At 42.2% G+C, this 18,378-nt stretch overlaps 1 protein-coding gene across 1 annotated transcript in view; it reads left to right on the forward strand.

The window, feature by feature from the left end:
- The window catches only part of LOC104073505 (receptor-type tyrosine-protein phosphatase T), a 150,955-nt gene extending 139,011 nt beyond the window's left edge, over positions 1-11,944 (forward strand). The window contains exons 22-27 of the mRNA XM_009573313.1: positions 637-810; positions 4,375-4,506; positions 7,618-7,743; positions 9,704-9,867; positions 10,435-10,570; positions 11,334-11,944. Of these exons, the coding sequence (XP_009571608.1) occupies positions 637-810; positions 4,375-4,506; positions 7,618-7,743; positions 9,704-9,867; positions 10,435-10,570; positions 11,334-11,387 (786 nt within the window). The 3' untranslated portion in view covers positions 11,388-11,944. The remainder of the gene's footprint in view (positions 1-636; positions 811-4,374; positions 4,507-7,617; positions 7,744-9,703; positions 9,868-10,434; positions 10,571-11,333) is intronic.
- Positions 11,945-18,378: the final 6,434 nt, after the last annotated feature.

Raw genomic sequence — 18,378 nt, forward strand, 5'->3', positions numbered from 1 at the left:
ACTCCAAAAGGAAAGTAGTAATCTAAATAATATATGAAACAAGTAGACCTTCCTGTTTAAAAAATCCCAACATTTTCTCTTAGGTTTTTACATGCATTGTTAAGATAAGTCAATAGTTTGAGGAATCGCCAGAGGATTTGAACCCAGTCTGACCTGCTGGGTGAGCCAGGTCAATATTCAGGGTACTTCTGCACAGGATCCACTTGAAGAGGGAGAAAGATGCGTGCTTCCACCCTAGGGAGGGTAGAAACACGAGAAGGTTTCACTCCGTGACCAGGTCAAAGCTGCAACTTGTACCTGTAGCTATTTCCAACCTCTAGGAAAGAACAGAAATGGTATCTAACGGCTGTGGGGTTTTAGAGCTGGAAATTGTTGGTAGGTGTGTAGTGCCCTCAATTTATGCTGGAGCTTACGGTGTTCAAAGAGCACCTCAGGACGATGCGCAAAATGCAATGTGTTACAACAGCAACAAGCTCCTCAGTGCTCCTTCATTTTCATTCTCTGGGATCTCAAAGATCTGCTAGTCTAAGTACCTTTAAAATAAACATGTGCAGGTGGCATCCCTCTCGGAAGTAAATTCAAAGATACTCAGCCTGCTTCTGTCTTTCTTTCCCTTTTTCCCTCCCTCCTTCACAGACTCTTAATATTGTGACACCGCGTGTTCGGCCAGAAGATTGCAGCATCGGTCTTTTGCCAAGGAACCATGACAAGAACCGCTGCATGGATGTGTTGCCCCTGGACCGGTGCCTGCCTTTCCTCATCTCCGTGGATGGCGAATCAAGTAACTACATCAATGCTGCCCTCATGGATGTAAGCAGCACTGCACTGTCCTCGCTGATCCAGTCTGCATCCAGTTTATTCGTTCTCGGGATACTTTTCTGGGAGAAAGGGATCCAAAGCAAAAAACCTTTTGTAACTGCAGTTTCTGGGTCTGACATCTCCAAACTGGGCAAAAGCACACAGAAATGTGTCACCTAGACTATGATTTTCACACTACCATTGTAGTTCTGCCTCACATTGGTGGAAAATTTGTGACAAAGAAGTTCATGAGCATGCAGTCTGAGGTTGTATCGTAGAAATGCAGGTGGACAAAGAAGTGGTGGGACAACTCTTCCCGTATGTTGGTTGTAATATAAATTGCAAGAGAAATGTTTGCCAGGTTAGCTCTTTGAAAAGAATAGTTTGGAGTGTGGAGCGAGTGATTTATGTGAGCTTACGCGGTTAAGAATATGGGAGTACAGGGATCAGATGTGCAAAATACTTAAAGGCTGAAGGACATGAGTAAAGCTGATGTGAATCTGTCTGAAGGCATTTTCCCTTGCTTTGTTTATAGGCTAGAATCCCACAGCACAGGTCATTCGTATAGGGTGAATTATGTTGACAGTTTGTTTTTGTTGTGGTGCCTAACTGCCTTTGGACAGAGATGTCTTTAAAGCCACTAATTATTGCAGTTGGAATATGTGTACATATGATCCAGGGTGAAACGTCATCATTTTTTCCCTAGCAATGTTGGGGTCGGTCTTTTTTAGTTTTGTCTGTTCTTTCAGTCTTTGGGGAACAGTGATACTACTGCATTTAAGAGGTCATAGAATTAATTTTAGATTTTTTTCAGAAAGATTGTGATGTTTTCATTGCAAATATGCTTAAGGAAACTTTTTTTTCCTTTAAAGTGTGTTTTGTTCTTTGGCAAATCTGCAGAAGCACAACGAATTCTTCTCTGGTTTCTTAGGAACTGGGAATGTTCATTCATGCACATTTCAGCCCTCATTACTTCCAAGCACTTTGCTAATGCTTGTATCCTTTCCCACAAAATTCCTGCTAATTAAAATTTTTTGTAGGAAAGGAATTTTTCACCCATCATTGAAATTCAGCCACTATGATATTCTCTAGCTCTCCTTTATCCTTCCATAGAGGAATCAGCAGCTTTTGAAAAAAAAATCAGAGAAGGGAACAGCCAAAATCCCACATTTTCATAGGTGTTCCTGTTGAGGACAGACCTTGCAAATTCTTTGTCTTTTCCAGTAGTTTCATGTCTGCAGTCTCATACTGAGCATGGACTCTTACAAGAGATCATCCATCCCATATTGCCTTAGTGCTATAGAATTAACTATCGTTAGTTCTTTCATTGTGTGAAGACAGGCATGTGCTGAGGAACACTTGACAACACAGTCCCAGAGGTGATAATTTTATTTACAGATTTCTCATGTTTATCTCTTTTTTTAAACTTTTCCCCAAATCTTATTTGACTTGCAGCTTGCTCTGTCTATTACGTGAAAGCTATGATGGAAGAAGTGCTAGAGCAGGGAGGGATGATGGTACACCTGGAATGGGTTACAGCCTGGGTTTGGAAGCATGAATTGTCCCAGGAAGGCCGTCTGGCAGGCTGCTCTGGACTGTGTTCACCAAAATTAACCTTAGACACAGAATGCTGTCTGAACCCTCCCTCAGGGGGTGAAGCACTCGGTCTGGGCTCCTAGTTTAAGCTCTGCTGGAGACTGTCTCAGTCTGTTGGTTGCAGAGCTCTAAAAAACCAGCCTCCTCTGCCTTGAGTCAGCTTTTGGGAATACAGCCAAGGGGCTACTGTTGCCCACAGAGGGGAGGAATTCTCCCCCAGCACATTTCAAAACTCCTGACCTTTCTTCTTCATGTCCTCTGTCCCTTTCAAGTAAAAAGACCTTAGGATCTTTCCTATGGAAAGCCATGTTTGCATCTGCAAAATGGTTTGTTAAGAAGAAAGGAGAAATAGCGTCCTTCACCTTCCCCTAAAACAATTGAACATAAACCTTAAGCAAAGAGACTTCAGCCCCATCTCTGAATCAAGCCATACAGAGTGGTGATAGGTTTGCATTTAATGCATGGGGCTTGGAGAAAGACATGAGTCCACGTCGTGTCCCTGTCGTCGCCATTCCCCCAAGATCCTACACATGTTCTCTTACATGAGGAATTAACATCTCTGTGTCATTTCCCCTTTAAAATTGGGCAGTGAGCCTGGTTCCTCACCTGTAGCAAAGAAAACAGGTGGGGCATGGGGTTTTTTTCTCCTAATGGCAAAACCCACAAACACATCTTGCCTTCAGCCAACAGCTTAGCCAATTATGCAGTCTGCTATGTTGGTGCACATTGAAAAAACACAGCAGAAACATTATGATGTTCTTAACTCTAATTAAGAGATAAGATTCACTATTTTATTTACCACTTGTTGCCTCTGTTGGTCTTGTATGACGTAGCTTTTGACCCATACCGGTGCTCCCAGGTTTGAAATACAGAGTAGGGAGAAAGAGGAAAATCCATTCCAGACTGATCATTTCCCAAGAAATCATTTCCTTTTCCTTCTCTCTACTTCATGTCCCATCACCCTCCTCACACGTGCACACTCAGAAGGATGGTGCAGCCGCCCTGCAAGCTGGTGCAGCGCGTGCACAGCACCTTCTCCCCCTCCCAGCATGGTCTGCTCAGCACTTCCACCCACATCTGACTCATATGGAGAAGAAAAGGCAAGCCCCCGCAACAACCATCTTAATACTGTGGGGTTTTCTTTATTTCTTTACTTTAAATCAAAAATCTTAATCTGTTGTGGTTTTTTGGTTTTGTTTTGTTTTGTTTTTTTAACCCAGAAATATTGTGCCTTTTGATTCAAGTCTGCTTCACAGCTGTACGGCACAAAGGACTGTAGGCTCATCTGAGCATTGCCTGCCATGGTTGGAAAGCGATAAAGTTTTGAGCTTGTATCCTTTCATCTCAGAGTGCCTCGCAAACATTCATTAACACAGCCCTGCAGAGGTTAGAAGCACAGTTCCTCCCCTTTGTGGTTAGGGAGATTGAGGTCAGAGGGCTTTTCTGAGGCAAAAGAATAGCATCAGAAATTAAATGCCAGTGTCGCAAGCTGTGAATATTGCTCCACAAGCTCTTAAAGGATGGCTGGGACCCAAATGTGCCGCCTCTGTAGCGCTATCTCATCAGGGAGCGATAGCAGATGGGGGGGCTAATCCCTTCTGTAGTTCCTAGAGTCCATTGCAGCAAAAAGGATAGCATTTGCTTCCAGCTGTTTTCTTTCCAATTATTAATATTACTGATAGTAGTAGTAATAGTAGAATTAGTATTATTTGCTGAGTCTCAAAATATAAATAATTGATTTGGGTAATCTCTGCTCTTGTGACACTTCTTTAATGAAATGTCTTCATTGGGAGCAAAAGAATCCCATTATGAGACATTCATTCATTGCAGAGCGATAACAAGGAGAAGGATATGTGATTTGTATAATCTGGTTAAATGGCTCAGATTGCCTAGCCATAGCCTCCTGGGTATAATATTCGTTTGAATGAAAGTTGATTGAAATTTTTTTTTTTTTTTTAACTAATCTTATTCTTTTGTTAGAGCCACAAGCAACCTGCTGCCTTTATTGTAACCCAGCACCCTTTGCCCAACACCATAGCAGACTTCTGGAGGCTGGTGTTTGATTATAACTGCTCCTCTGTTGTGATGCTGAATGAGATGGATGCAGCGCAGGTAATTTTTCATCATTTCTGGCATGTAACTTTCTTCTCAAATCCAGATGGTTTTAAGAGCCTTTCTGCTGCCATTTTCTTGTGCCTCCCCACCCCAATAAATAAGTGAAGGGAAACTGGAAAGTAATAGGTAATGTTTTGGGGTATAAGAAGGATAAGTCCACATGCGTCGCTCCTTCTAAGGCAGCTCATTCTTCCTGCAATTAACAGGGATTAGATATCTAAATACGTTGTGTTTGTGAACCTAAATCTTCCTCCCAAACCTGCTTTCTTCCCTTTCTTGTTTTTGTCTTTAGTTCAGAAAAATGTTCCCTACCACAGCGCTAGTGTGCTTCATGCTTGCCTGTTCACATGGCATTTCCAGAAGGATACAACCAAGAGGGAAGCTGAAATCATTCGAAGGATCTTTTCCCTGAGATTTCCAATGCAATTCTGTAATACTGAGAAGTGTGGTTTGCACAGTTTCTGGAGAAGCACATTGTGATGTGTATTTTTTTTTTTCTTTCTAGTCTCATGTGCAAATTGGTTTCTTGGCTACTAAACACATCATTATTTTCAGGAGTTGAGCTTGCCGGGGAGGAGCGGCTGCAGTTCCTCCTGTACTAGCGTTTCCAGCCACCTTGCTGATGAGTGGCAGAAGATAACAGCTTTCAAAAAGGCATAATCATGCAATTTGTGTGAAGAGTACATTTGGCATGGCTAATTCACCCATTACAGCACTTGTTAAACATGAGGAGAAGAACCCTCAAGTAGTTGGTACTTCATGGATTAATTTTTCATTTGTCTCTTCTCTGTCTTCAAAATCTTACCTCACTTGAAGGCAGTGAGATTATTGGTCTCTTTTTTGATGGTAATGGAGAAGCCGGTTGCTCCGTTCGTTGAGGGGATCTCCCTTCAGGGTGAACGTTATGGGATTTCATCTCCAGCTGCGGTAAGAGCTCTGCTCAGAAGTGGGCTCTCTTGGTGACCCGCAGAGTCCCACCGCTGTGCGAGGAACTGGAGGTCCCGTGCATTTGCTGCCTCCTGTCTGATTCACCCAGCCTCATTCTGTGTCTTGGCATCGAATCCGGAGGTGGATTTCAGCTTTGCCTTTTTTTCTGACACTTCAAAGAAAAACACAGCTTTTTCTGGAAATGACATGCTTTCTCACGCTTCGTTCTTGGAAAACACAAACCTATCAGCCTCAGCCAGTGTTATTCTTGTGACTTATCTTTCTGCACAAGACTTTACCTGCTTTGTTTTTTCCTAGCAAAGTTCTGTTTTTATGAGGTAGTCTGTAGGCACAGAAAAGGAGATTTGGCAATACATAAAGTCACTTTGTCACCTAGCTCGAGTCTGCAGCCAATGCCAAAACCACCCAGCTAGCCCTGGAAGTTAAGGGCGATTTTAAAGGTTGTATCTTAAGAGCTTTCAAGGCAAGGTGTGACAGTTTGATATCAATTGTGAAAGTGAGGTTTCTGAAAAGGAAACTTAACGATGTTGTGCTTGCACTGTCATTGCGTGACAGTGTTGTAATTATCTAGCTGTTCGTCACTGCCTCATCCAAGCGCTGTGCCCTAAGCACTACAAAACCGTCAGTGGACAGTTGCCTGCAGACACCGTGTTTGTGCGCATGCGCAGGCTGTGTTACTCATCTCCGTGAGTAGAACACAAATACAAAAATTGCTTATATAAAAGCTGTGCGTGGACTGTAGAGAGGAAAAGAGTTAAAATAAATAGGTAAGTGAACCTTTAATCCACTATGCAGGGAAAAAGTGCAAATAAAACCATGTGGAGGTCAGAGAACATAACAGATCATTTTAAGCACTGTATATGCATATACATTTGGGTAGATGGCCATTCACAGACCTGCTTTATGAAAAGCAGATTTTTAGTATTAAGGAAAGGTTTAATCTTTTTCTTCTTTCCAATGCACCGTGAGGTTGTTTCCTAAAGCACCTGCTCAGCTCAAATCTCCTTGCCTATTGGACAAACACTTTGAGAGGAGATCTGTAGGCTGCTTGAAAGTCTGAATGAAGAGTAAAGACAACCTTCAAAGCAGGACTTGCTTATGTGGTCTTGGCTGGCTTGCTTAATCTTGAAAAACTAACAAGGGCAAAGATGCATAAGATTGCATGAATATCCCACCCAATTTAAATCCCATATGATCAAAGGAATAACAGGAATACAGAATTAATGCAGTAGCGTGCACACACTTGATGTTGTTACTGGCAATGATTGAACTTGAAAAGCTTGAGATCAAGTTCAAATGAGCATCTGGGGGTTTCAAAACTTCTAAAAAATTACACTTGAAAATAGGAAGAAAAAAACAGAAAGAAATACAATCTCAGCAGAAACTGCTAATGAGATCTCATGCAAAATATTTTCTCGCCATGATCTATTTCCAGATGGGTTTGAAATACTTACATTGTAATTTGTGTGGATAGGATTTTTTTTTTGTACTTTCAATTCAGTAATATCAGCATGAGAAAAAAGAGTTCCAACCTCCTTCACAAACTTCAGAGATTCAGTTCACCCTGAAATTGGAGTTGGTCCCGTTGCTCTCAGAGCAAACTCATTTTCCCTCCCCTGCTCGCTGGTAGAGTCAGAAAGCTAAAAAGTTCTTCTTACAGAAAAAAGAAGTTCCACTTTGCCTGAATTACGATTAATTTTCTTGGTGCATGTACTGTTTCCTCATTAGCACAAACCTCTGTGGTTCCTATTAAACTTACCTACAGACACTAATTTTTTAATGTTCATTTTAAATCCATACCCCTACAGAAGCCTCATTTGTCAGCCACCTTTTTGTGCACCTTTAGACTCCAGAATTCAATCAGTTACAAATTGTGTTCATACAAAAAAAAAAAAGGGGGGGGGGGGAATCAAGCTTCTAAAATATATTTCTTTTTTTCTTTATATTCATGATATAAAAACTTTTACTGAGCTAGAAGGAGGTCTTCTCTGAGCAAATACATGTAATACAAGATTGGTTATTGATTTTGAGTGGGTTATAAATTTGAAAGGAAAGAAGACTGAACAGGCACCTACTTTCTGCCTGTCTCTGTAATATCTAAGGTCATCATTGTTATGTAATAGTTAAGGTGCTTTCTGTTTCTTTCGGTGTTTTCTCCAGCTCTGCATGCAGTACTGGCCAGAGAAGACATCCTGTTGTTATGGCCCAATTCAAGTAGAGTTTGTTTCAGCAGACATTGATGAAGATATCATCAACCGGATATTCCGGATCTGCAACATGGCCAGGGTAAGATCAGTGAAATACTGGTTTCCCTATTTATTCTCAAAAATATATTTTGGCATGAGGAAGAGGCAGAACCAAGACTTGTGGTTTAGAGATGCTGAATCTCTCACCTAGGAACAGAATTCCACTGCAGAATTTAGTAGCTGCTTCCTTTAATTAACATTTAGTTGCATCAGTCTGTATTGGTAAAAGACTCTTGGCTGAAGTTAGAAAGTGGATGATACGAGCTGAAAATCTGTATTTAAATGGAATGCATTTTTCTATGTATATTTGAGAACAATTAATCACTTAGTAGCCAACATAAAACCATCAATATCATAGGAAATAAACTGGGGTAGTGTCAGCAGCCCTCCATCTGTCAACTACTATGCAATGTCTCTGAAGACAAATGCAACGTTTGCTGGCTAGACTGGGATTCCCAGTTGCCACTGTTTTTCCTATAAATAAGCAACTGCCATTTGTGTAAGCAACTCTTCGTCTGTATCCCTCAGCCCCAGGACAGCTGAAATGATAGAAACAAAGTTTATCTGCACACTGGACCCTGGCAATGCAACTTCAGCGCTGCAGGAAAGGATTTCAGTAGAGGATTTTTCTCTCATTAGTTGTTTCCCAGATTGATTATGTCTCCTTTTTTGTTCCTTTTTCATTTTTTCTAATCAGAAATGGAAACAGGCTCCACAAATTACATTTCCATGCTGTTTAACACACCAGTCTCTGATTGTATGGTCAGAGGCTGTGCAGCAATTCAATCGTGGCATTGCAGGGTGAACCTTGTGGTCCAACTATGCGAACTGATAAATCAGTTACATATTCACCTTCCTGTATCCCGGGCCAACTGCCTCTGAACCAGGGACAGCCTGGAAGTCATATAGCTAATGAGACTAAGGCTCTGTGACTCTCAGGCTGAAGCTGGTTTGTAAATGTATGGCTGGCAGGGTGAAGGCTGTGAACTCACAGCTCTCTGCACCCATCTGTGTTCAACACTGTTGTGGTTTAAGCCAGCAGGCAGCCAAACACCACACAGCCGCTCACTCACTCCCCCCCTCAGTGAGATGGGGAAGAGAATCGAGGAAAAAAAAAAAAGTAAAATTCATGGATTGAGGTAAAGACAGTTTAATAGAACAGAAAAGAAAGGGAAAAGAATAATAATAATGATGATAGTATATACAAAATGAGTGATGCACAATGCAATTGCTCACCACCCACCCGATGCCCAGCCAGTCCCTGAGCAGCGATCGCTGCTCCCCGGACCACACCTCCTAGTTTATATACTGAGCATGACGTTATATGGTATATATAATGGCCAGTTGGCCATTGGGTCCGCTGTCCTGGCTGTGCTCCCTCCCATCCTCTCGTGCACCTGGCAGAGCATGGGAAGCTGAAAAGTCCTTGGCTAGTGTAAACACTACTTAGCAACAGCTAAAACATCAGTGTGTTATCAACATTATTCTCATCCTAAATCCAAAACACAGCACTATACCAGCTACTAGGAAGAAAACTAATTCTATCCCAGCCGAAACCAAGACAAACACCAATGGCCACTGCTAAAATCTTTGAGGATCCTTTCCTGCCACAGTTCCCAGCGATTTTTTTGAGGGCCTTCTTTGCCTTTAGTTCTTATGGCACAACTAACCTCCAGCACAGGCTACGAGGAAAAACATATTTGATCTATTTGATCTATTTGTACAGTTTGATGAGACTTTATTCTCTACGGGAAACAAAACAAGAGATCCTATGCACCTAGTTTCTGCCTGGCTTTGTAATATTTAAGGTCATTGTTATCTAGATTAGCGAAAAGCCCTTGTTTCCCCACTGTATCAGGCATCCAGAGTGGAGGATGTTAACATTCATGATATCACATTCAGAGGGGAAGATGCCGTGTAATCAGTGCTCCCTGCTTTACCCTATCTCTCTGCTTCCTGCCCCGTTCCATTTAGCATCTTGAAAATGCTCTTTGTTTTAGCCTCAGGATGGGTATCGCATCGTTCAGCACCTGCAGTACATTGGCTGGCCAGCGTACAGGGACACCCCTCCTTCCAAACGCTCCCTCCTGAAGGTGGTCAGAAGGTTGGAGAAGTGGCAGGAACAGTACGATGGGAGAGACGGACGCACTGTTGTCCACTGCCTGTGAGTAGGACTGGAAAATGTCTGTAACCCCACGAAATGCCGCCTTAAGAGCACCGATTATGGATCTGGAAATTTGGTGGTTTGCCAGGCTGGGGAAAATGAAGTTAAATTACATTTGTAATACACTTCAAGTTGAATATTGTGCTACATTATAGCATCCTGGCCCAGAGATTTACTGATTGCGGTAAGGAGTAGCTGAAAAGGCTCTGCCGCTTTCTGTTATCTAGGTAGGTCTCATGGTTGGAGCCCAGACACAACCGAAGCAGCACTGCCACATGTCCAGCTCCGGCCACGCAGCTGCTGTGAGCCCCAGAGCAGCGAGGAGCAGCACTGCAGTCCCTGGGCCTTCCCTGTCCGCCACTGCCAGGGATCGGCTCAGCCCTTCCATCCCTGTCTCCTGCCGAGCAGGTCTCCACTTTCACAAACCCTTGAACGACCTGAACCAGTCCTTACGTTACAGACCTTTCTCAGTATACGTGGTGTGTGAGCTGTTGCGTAAGCAGTGCTTTCCTCCGTTCCCTCCGCCTTGCCTAGCTTCACGTGTTGCCCCTTTTCTTCTGCACCCAGGAACGGTGGGGGACGCAGCGGCACCTTCTGCGCCATCTGCAGCGTGTGTGAAATGATTCAACAGCAAAATATCATTGATGTGTTCCACATAGTGAAAACGTTACGGAATAACAAATCCAACATGGTGGAGTCACTGGTAAGCTTTTTTTCCTGCTCCTTACCCTACCCAGCGTATGCAGGGGGAATTTTAGGATGGGTAGAAAAATTCCATGGCTTAGCTCAGTATGAATAAAAACAATCATAATGTAAAGCCATCAGAATTAAACCCAGTCCCATTTTAGCACGTGCAATGAATCCTCTGGTGCCACTGCTTCTCTCCATGAGCAGACAGGGAGCAGCTCCCCTGGCAGCGTGCTGAACAGTGTCTCCCACACCTAGCTGCCTCCAGGAGGTTAAACCCCAAGAAGCTCCCCAAGTCACCGTGGCATGGGGAGGGAGTGGGCTCTGTCCTCCTGTGCGTGTGCACGGCCCGGTGCCTAATGCTGTGACATGCCTTGAAACCAGGAAGAGAGAGCAGTCCCAACCCCAGGCCTTGCTCCCTGCAGCTGGAGAGACTGAACTGTCCTGAATTCCATCATCTCAATTGATCACGCTGAATTCTTTCCTCAAAAGCAAAGCGTGCAATGAGGGCGTGAAGCAAATAATGAATAGTCCATACTGTGGCTGTCTCTTTGAGTGTTTTTCTCGTTCATTGACGATACCATCTCTTAGTAATGCTTGTGTAAGATCACTTAGAGATACAATTAATGTTTGCCTGGTCCTGCCAAATGGTAGGACACTCCTCTAAGGAGGAAGGAGGTCCCTAAGAAAGAGGGAGGAAGCATTTTTGGCAGCTTGTAGAATGAGGCTCTGAAGAATTTACCAGTATCCTAATGTCACTGATTTCTGTTCTCTTTCAGGAACAGTATAAATTTGTATATGAGGTTGCACTGGAATACTTGAGTTCCTTTTAGCCTAGTGGAGGGAGAGGAGCCTCCGAAATGCCAGACCCTAGTCTCTGGCAGATGCTTCTCCCCACTCCCACACTGGAAGGCAGTGACAAGTGTGGGAAGGAAAACCTCTCCTTCCTGGAGCAAGAGACTGAGATTGCACAGACCTCGCTGGAAGGAGGAGATGATGCCTGTGTTTGCTGCTGCCTGCTTTCTATCAGAACATCTACTGCTTCTTAAATAACCTACTGTAAAAATTAGCAAAATGGGAGACAGGCTGAAAGACTGGACTTTCTAATCCCCTCTGACTTCTTCTCTCCTCTTTTGGATTGTATTTTTGCTCTCCTTGCTGCAGAGTGGGGAAAGAATGAAACCCTTAGGAAATTCTCTTTTAAATGTCTCCTTTTTAATTTATAGTTTTGTTCTCGAATCCCAGTCTTTAATTTCTGAATTTCATGCAGCAGTCACTTGGGAAAAATGAGATAGCCATAGGGGATATATGAAATGTTTCATTACAGTTTGTCTACCTTATCTGTTCCCTTTTATTTGTTTTTCCAAATGAAAAGGCCAACACAAAAAAACCCACTGGAATTCTCTTTCCATATGTAGTCCCTTTTAGCATGAAGATAGATGGTGGAGATGAGAAGCTGTTCATGGATTCACTGCCTTGGCTTCTACACAAATGTTTCCTCCCAGTTTCTGCTAGACTGCCAAGGCTGTGCATGAACCGGTTACATCTCTCTGGTCTGTGTTCCTTTCAGTGCTGGTGAAGCAATACCATTAATGAGTTTCCCAGCCCCTTGAACCTTAAGGTTAAATATTTGCATCAAACAAATTGCATTTGTCTTGCAACTTTTGGTAACTTTGTTACCATATTTTTCAAGTATTTGCTGGGGTGCAGTGTGTCTTTGAAAAACAGGGTATAAAGTAGATATTATTGATCATGTACTATGTATTATTATTTTTTATTTATTATTTGTATTGCTGTAGAACTTAGGACCCCTAGTCACGACAGGACCACTGTGCAAACAGAGAACAAAGAAGGTTCCTGCTCAAGAGCTTAAAATTTGAAGGTAATCTTAAAATTGGGTTTGGTCAAGATTTCCTCACTATTTCCAAACTGTTGTACAGTCAGATGTAGTTTAATGATTTATTCAGATTTCCAGGCCCTACAAGCTTCAAAATGGTAACCCATCCAAGCTGCAGGAAAGGTGATGTACATACACAGAAACCTATTCTGACATGTGTTAAGAAAAGTGTTAGAACAGCACAGCAACTTAGGTTCTTAAGCAAAACAGCTTTTTTTTTGTTCTGCAAAAATGCCTGTGCAACTCTCCTTCTTTGAAACAAACACCAGATGTATTTTGCCATGGTTCTGGACCTCACTCTGACTTCTTAGCAGCTAAGAAATTGCTTTTCTGAAAGAGTATGTTTAAGTAGTTAATCATTAAGGTCTGGAGGGTAATCTTGGATAAAAAAATAATTGAATGAACAAGGCTTTGTTCAGTATTTCAATTTAGCCATTTATTTATCTTGAGGGTGCAGGGATACAAGGTTGCTCTGTGTGTAAATTAGATTCTGGGAGATGTAGGTTTTTTCAAATACAGATTTGCTAAAAGATAGACTGAAGGTAAGAGTTTAAGGAAACTCCACTTTCTTACCACCCTGTAGTTTTCCACCCTCAGGTAAATACTCAGACTGTGCTGGCAGCTCTGTCATGTCAATGCCTGGCACAGAGCATGCCAGAAGTTCAAAAAATTTTGCTAATTTTGTATGTAAATTCAAAGGCACCTCTGCTTCATGGTCATTCTTTTTTCAGTAGTCATACCTTTGCCTTGACAATGAAGGATGAAAATTAAATCTGATAAAAGCAACTCTCAACTCCAACATACCAGTATCTAACAAAATAGTTATCATCTCTACCAAGACCTGCAACAGTCTAAGGAAGGATGCTTGGAACAGCAATAATCCTCTTCCTGCTAAGCAGAGGAGAGGCTTGCATAGGGCGCTGAACTGCCTAGCTCATGTTCTTTCCAAGGAGCTTTGGATTCTTGGCTTGTTCCAAGTGAATATCATGAAGGTCTTAAATGAGCTTGAACCACATTGTCCTTCACGTAGCCAGTGTGCCATAAAGTATCGGTGAGAACCCCCTCCTGGTGCCTCTGCCCTGTTTCTAGTTGGTCCTTTCTGTTGTCTGCAAGAAATCACAAAATCACCTTTAGTTCCTGTTGGGGCTGTAGGTGAATGTCTGGCGTCTCCTGAAACATACTGGTTTTCATTTTTTTTTTTTTCCTTTTGCCACTAAGCAACATAAACCATTCTGCAGAAAAAATAGAAGGCAAAGCAAAACTATGAGAGAAAAAGGAGAAGGAAAGCATAATATTAGTGTTTTGATTACAGGTGGCTTGCTGTAACAGTGTAGGTCAGGAGTTGGAGCCATTAGCAAAGAAGAGAGAAGAGGGAATTCTGATCCCAGAATGGGATTTTTCAACAACTGCCCAGGTAGGAAGAAACTACAAGTGAGCAAAGTGTTCATAATTTTGCTAACAGCAGAAGGCCAGAGGGAATCACTCCCTGTGGATACTATGGAAATATTAATTAGTATTTAGCATACTGTTAATTTTACATGGAAACTAGCATAGCGATAGGTCCCCGTCGTGAGTTACCGAAGGACTAGTGCAAGCACTGAGGGTGACAGCCAGGATAAAAGGAACAGAGAGGTGGAAGAAATGGGAATATGACTGAGATGTGAAGTGTAGGAGGTAGTTCAAGGCTTAACAGTGGCATGAAGGGAAGTGGATTAAAAAGCCAGAAGTAAGCCCATAGGAGGGGTGTGTGCATGGAGAGAAGCAGGTGTTGGATAAGCAGAGCAGAATAGCACTTGCAGTGGAGTTGTTTAAAGTCTTGGGGTAGGTTTAAATGTGTTTTCATAGTATGAAAAATGCTACTAAAGGGTCAGGTGCATGTATCGGTGTACCCACAGCAACTGGCCATGTGCTTTTAGCCCTCTGCAAATGCAAAGTGACGTTAGCGTAAACTGCAGGGAAAGATATTTAAGCTAAATTTTACCCTGTATTTGCAGGGAACAAGTTTAATGCAAATGTTGGTTACCACAGCCCGACTGTTAGTCACAGCTTATTATGTGGCAACTCAGCCGTGAGTCTCAACCTTCTTCTAATGTCCAGCCTACAATCCGTGTGGAAGGATGCTCAGCAAACACTACAGATTATGTTGCCAAACTGTTCTAACGTCATGCAGTTACGTTGCTTTTGGAGGACTGACCCAGCTCCAGTCTGTGTTGGCTCAGGGATCTTTATGCTGTTCCTCGCTGCACAATGCATATGTGCTGAATGTGAATTAATGATGAAGGGAATTGTGCGGAGGGAGAAAAGAAGCTCTCTTTAAATAACCTTATTACCTTGAGGTTGTTTAAACCATAGAGAACAGCCTGTAGCAAAATCGGTAATGTGTTTGAAGCAAGATTATGGGTGATGGGTTTGTTTTTGCTGGGAAAGAGAGAAATTATGAGATGAGATAAAGGAAATTTTCTCACTGCTGAAGGGATTAATAGTCAGGGTGAGCTTTCCAACCTAGGCATCCCCTGCTGTGGATAGAAAGTGATAATGTATGGTAGAAAATGTGAATTCCTTAATGACTGAATTTTAGGCTGGAAAAAGATGATATTGGCAACATTTGAATGGTCATAATGAAGATAAACTGATTCCCGTTCAGATGTCCTTCAGGAGTGAGGGAGGACTGTTTATTAATAGCACAGTATTGGTCTAAAGCGTAACCTGAAATACAGGGAACTAGAAATAGGTAAAGAAGGGTGGAGCAGGGGTGACTATCATCTCATACATGGGGTAACTAACATCTTAAATTATTAAGGGATATAACTGAAGCAAAGAATTCCAGAGCTATCTAGGCTGGCTGCTGGAGAAGGAAGATCGTGAGTTGTCTGCAGGAAAGAGATAGACCAAAGCCCCTAAAAGGTACAGTAGGTCTTAACAATCTGTTCTTTTTTCCTTTTTAGTTTTGTGTTTGGTGGTTCTGGGTTTGGTTTTTGTTTTGTTTTGTTTTTTTTAATTAAGATCTCTGCAGGAGTTGTGTCCTATGCTGGCACTTTTTTTTTTTCCTTATTCAAATTATCTGTAAGGAAAATGGCATTCGACCTCCTGCAAATAGACTTGAGGTACTTGTTTATTAATGTAAAGAAATGAGACCATGCAAGGGAGTACAATGTACATGTGAAGGTAACTGAATCAGGACCTCTGGTGGCAAGCAAGCAAATGGGAATTTGGTGGTTTTATTTATGTCTGCAGATTGAAATAATTGGTATTCTCTGATCAGGGAAGTCTCTGGACTATGGTTAGAAGGAGGTCTTTCAATTTATGATTGAAATTCTTTAGCAAGGTTGCACGGAATTATGTCTGTGTTTGCCATGCTCAGCTCCAGCCAGTTTTATTAACGCACTGGTAGGTCCCTCTTAATTTATTAACATTTTAGCCATTTATGTGAGCATTTTGGTCCACAGGAAACAATGAAAGATAGAACAAAGTTAGCAATGAAAGATTTTTACATGCATTGAAAAACTGTAACTTTTGTGGCCTTCACCCCCAAATCAGTTTCTGTACCCCATCTCTCCTGCTCAGCCCCTGCCCATGTGCACACACACGTCCAGGTAATTCCGAAAAGGCAGATGGAGATTTTGGGAAATGCCTGTGACCCCAAATCAGTCTGGTCCCCGTAACTCTGTAGGGCAGAGGAGGGAATCCCAAAGCTTTTGCCTAGAGAAGCACGTATTTGTGTGTCAGTAGTTTCCAAGCTTTTATTCTGGATCTGTAAATTCCCTGCAAAAAAAAGTCCAGTGGCAATGCGGACCCCACAGCAGTAGATTTAAGCCTGCAGATGGTATAGTTGGTTTTCCATTTACTTTTCACAGGCCTTTTAGAAGTATTTTGTGGGATTTCCCTTGGGAATCTCAAGCCAGGGATTGCTGGTCACTGCTCTGGATGTCCTGTAGAGTGAGAGAAAGGAGAGAGGCTCCTGCAGCAGGTGATTCAGAAGGCAGTTAAACCAACTGCCGGCTGGAAGAGAAGGAAAGGAGGAGAAATCTCCTTTGGGAGAAACCAAACGTTGGAAGAGAAGGCAGATTAAATGGAGTCCTGAAACAGGTAGGAAACTTGCACCTCGTTCTGCCTCTCATTCTTGCACGGCTGCTCCTATATCTTTCTTACTCTTCTGAGTTCATGCCAAGATCGTAAAAAACAGGTAATGCCACATTCCACGCTGTGGAGCTCGGTGTAGATGGAGCAGAGTGTAACAGAAGGAATAAATCCTGAGGGACAAAGAGAAAAGGAGGTCTGCTTGAGAGAGGAATCTTGACATACGAGGTGCCTCTATCTGTCACAATTGCAGAATTCTTAACAAGTCATCACAGAGCAGCGCACAGTCCTGACACGGTCCTGGACGTGCAATGCAGTGGAAATGTTCCACTCGCAAAACTTTGTTGTCTTGTAATAAATTTAAACAATCAACTCCATTACGTTGGTAGCACAGTTAACTTTTATGATATCTCCAGCCAGTGCAAGGGGCATTTCAAGAACTTGGTGTGAGCCTGCTGTATTTTCCTTAGAGATTCTTTCATTTGTCTTAAGTGTACAAACTTCAGTCAACCCCAGTTTGTTAGAAAAATAAAGGGGGCCATGTGGCAGAAGTTATTCAGCATAACCACTGCCTTTGGGTCAAAAATTCAGTATACCTCCTAGGAGACTGTGGAATGGCAGAACAAACTGCTGTGTCTTCCCTGCACAGACCTTTTCAGGAGTAGAAACAGGGGAGCCAGCTAATTAAAGTCAGGGAGACAGAAGTGAGTAATAAGGATTCTGTTAACCCTCCTGCATTCCTGTTTATTTAGATTGCAGTCTTCTATAGCCATACATACATAATATACAATTTAAATGCAAGTGCTCTTCCTTTCCCTGTTCCCAAAAATACCTACAGTTCTTCTTTCATTGAGGGTGAGCCAACAGCGTAGCAAGCAAAGCCCACTTTCTGCAGTTTTGGCAAGGACCACTATGAAAATCTATCATGTATTATCTGTTCATTGACTTGGAAAAGGTATCAATCATCTTCCTCATATATCCTCATATACTTGAAGAATGTACAATTTGCTATAACAGTCAAGCAAAATCATACATTTTCATACATCGAGACGAAATCCTGGTGGTACCGAGTGTGATGGAAAGAAAAAAGAAAAAAAAAAACTTGCTGACTTCCAGTGACCTTTAGTCTATATTTTTATTTGCTGTGTTAAAATATTTTTAAAGCCTCCCTTGTAAAAAATAAGCTATACTCAGAATATCCTACAGTTTCATGTTGGACTACCGTAATTGTGAAAACCTGGCAGCTTTTTCAGTTTGTAAAACATGAGAGATCTAAATTAGCCTTTCCATCTTTGTCCCAGCATATCTAGCAGATTTTTCACCACTATTCTGTTTTCAACCTGAGCCTTAAAAAACAAAATAGTGCAGCAGACTGGCTGACAGATGCTGGTGTTCCCATAGTGTTTCCTGGCGGAAAAAATAATTAAAAAAGAATGAAACGAGAAAAGAACAAACTAAAATGTTTTTCTTGCAACTCAGTTCTGCATGAGCTGTTTCTAAGAAGTATAAACATGAGCCAGTCCACACCAATTTGTCTGGAGCAAGGATTTGCTCGTTGCAAGGTGAAGGTAGACTCTAGATGTACCCTTTGGGACCAGTCCTGATCTTCTGTACGTAGGTTTCCAACAGCGTAGTGATTGCTTTATTGGAGGTGCTTGTCGCAGAATGAGTGTTTCAGTGGAGATATTTTTCATTGGGAGATCTGATACCCTGAAACGCTACTATTTGGGGGACTTTGTGAGATACGTCAAATGTGATGCACTATGGAGATTTATTTCCTTGTGTGAGTACATCATCTTTCAATGAGGACCTCCAGGAAATCTTATTTGTGTGAAATTCCGGAAGGGAGT

The sequence above is a fragment of the Fulmarus glacialis genome, unplaced genomic scaffold (assembly GCF_000690835.1).
Source record: "Fulmarus glacialis isolate BGI_N327 unplaced genomic scaffold, ASM69083v1 scaffold3752, whole genome shotgun sequence".
NCBI classification, from domain to species: domain Eukaryota; kingdom Metazoa; phylum Chordata; class Aves; order Procellariiformes; family Procellariidae; genus Fulmarus; species Fulmarus glacialis.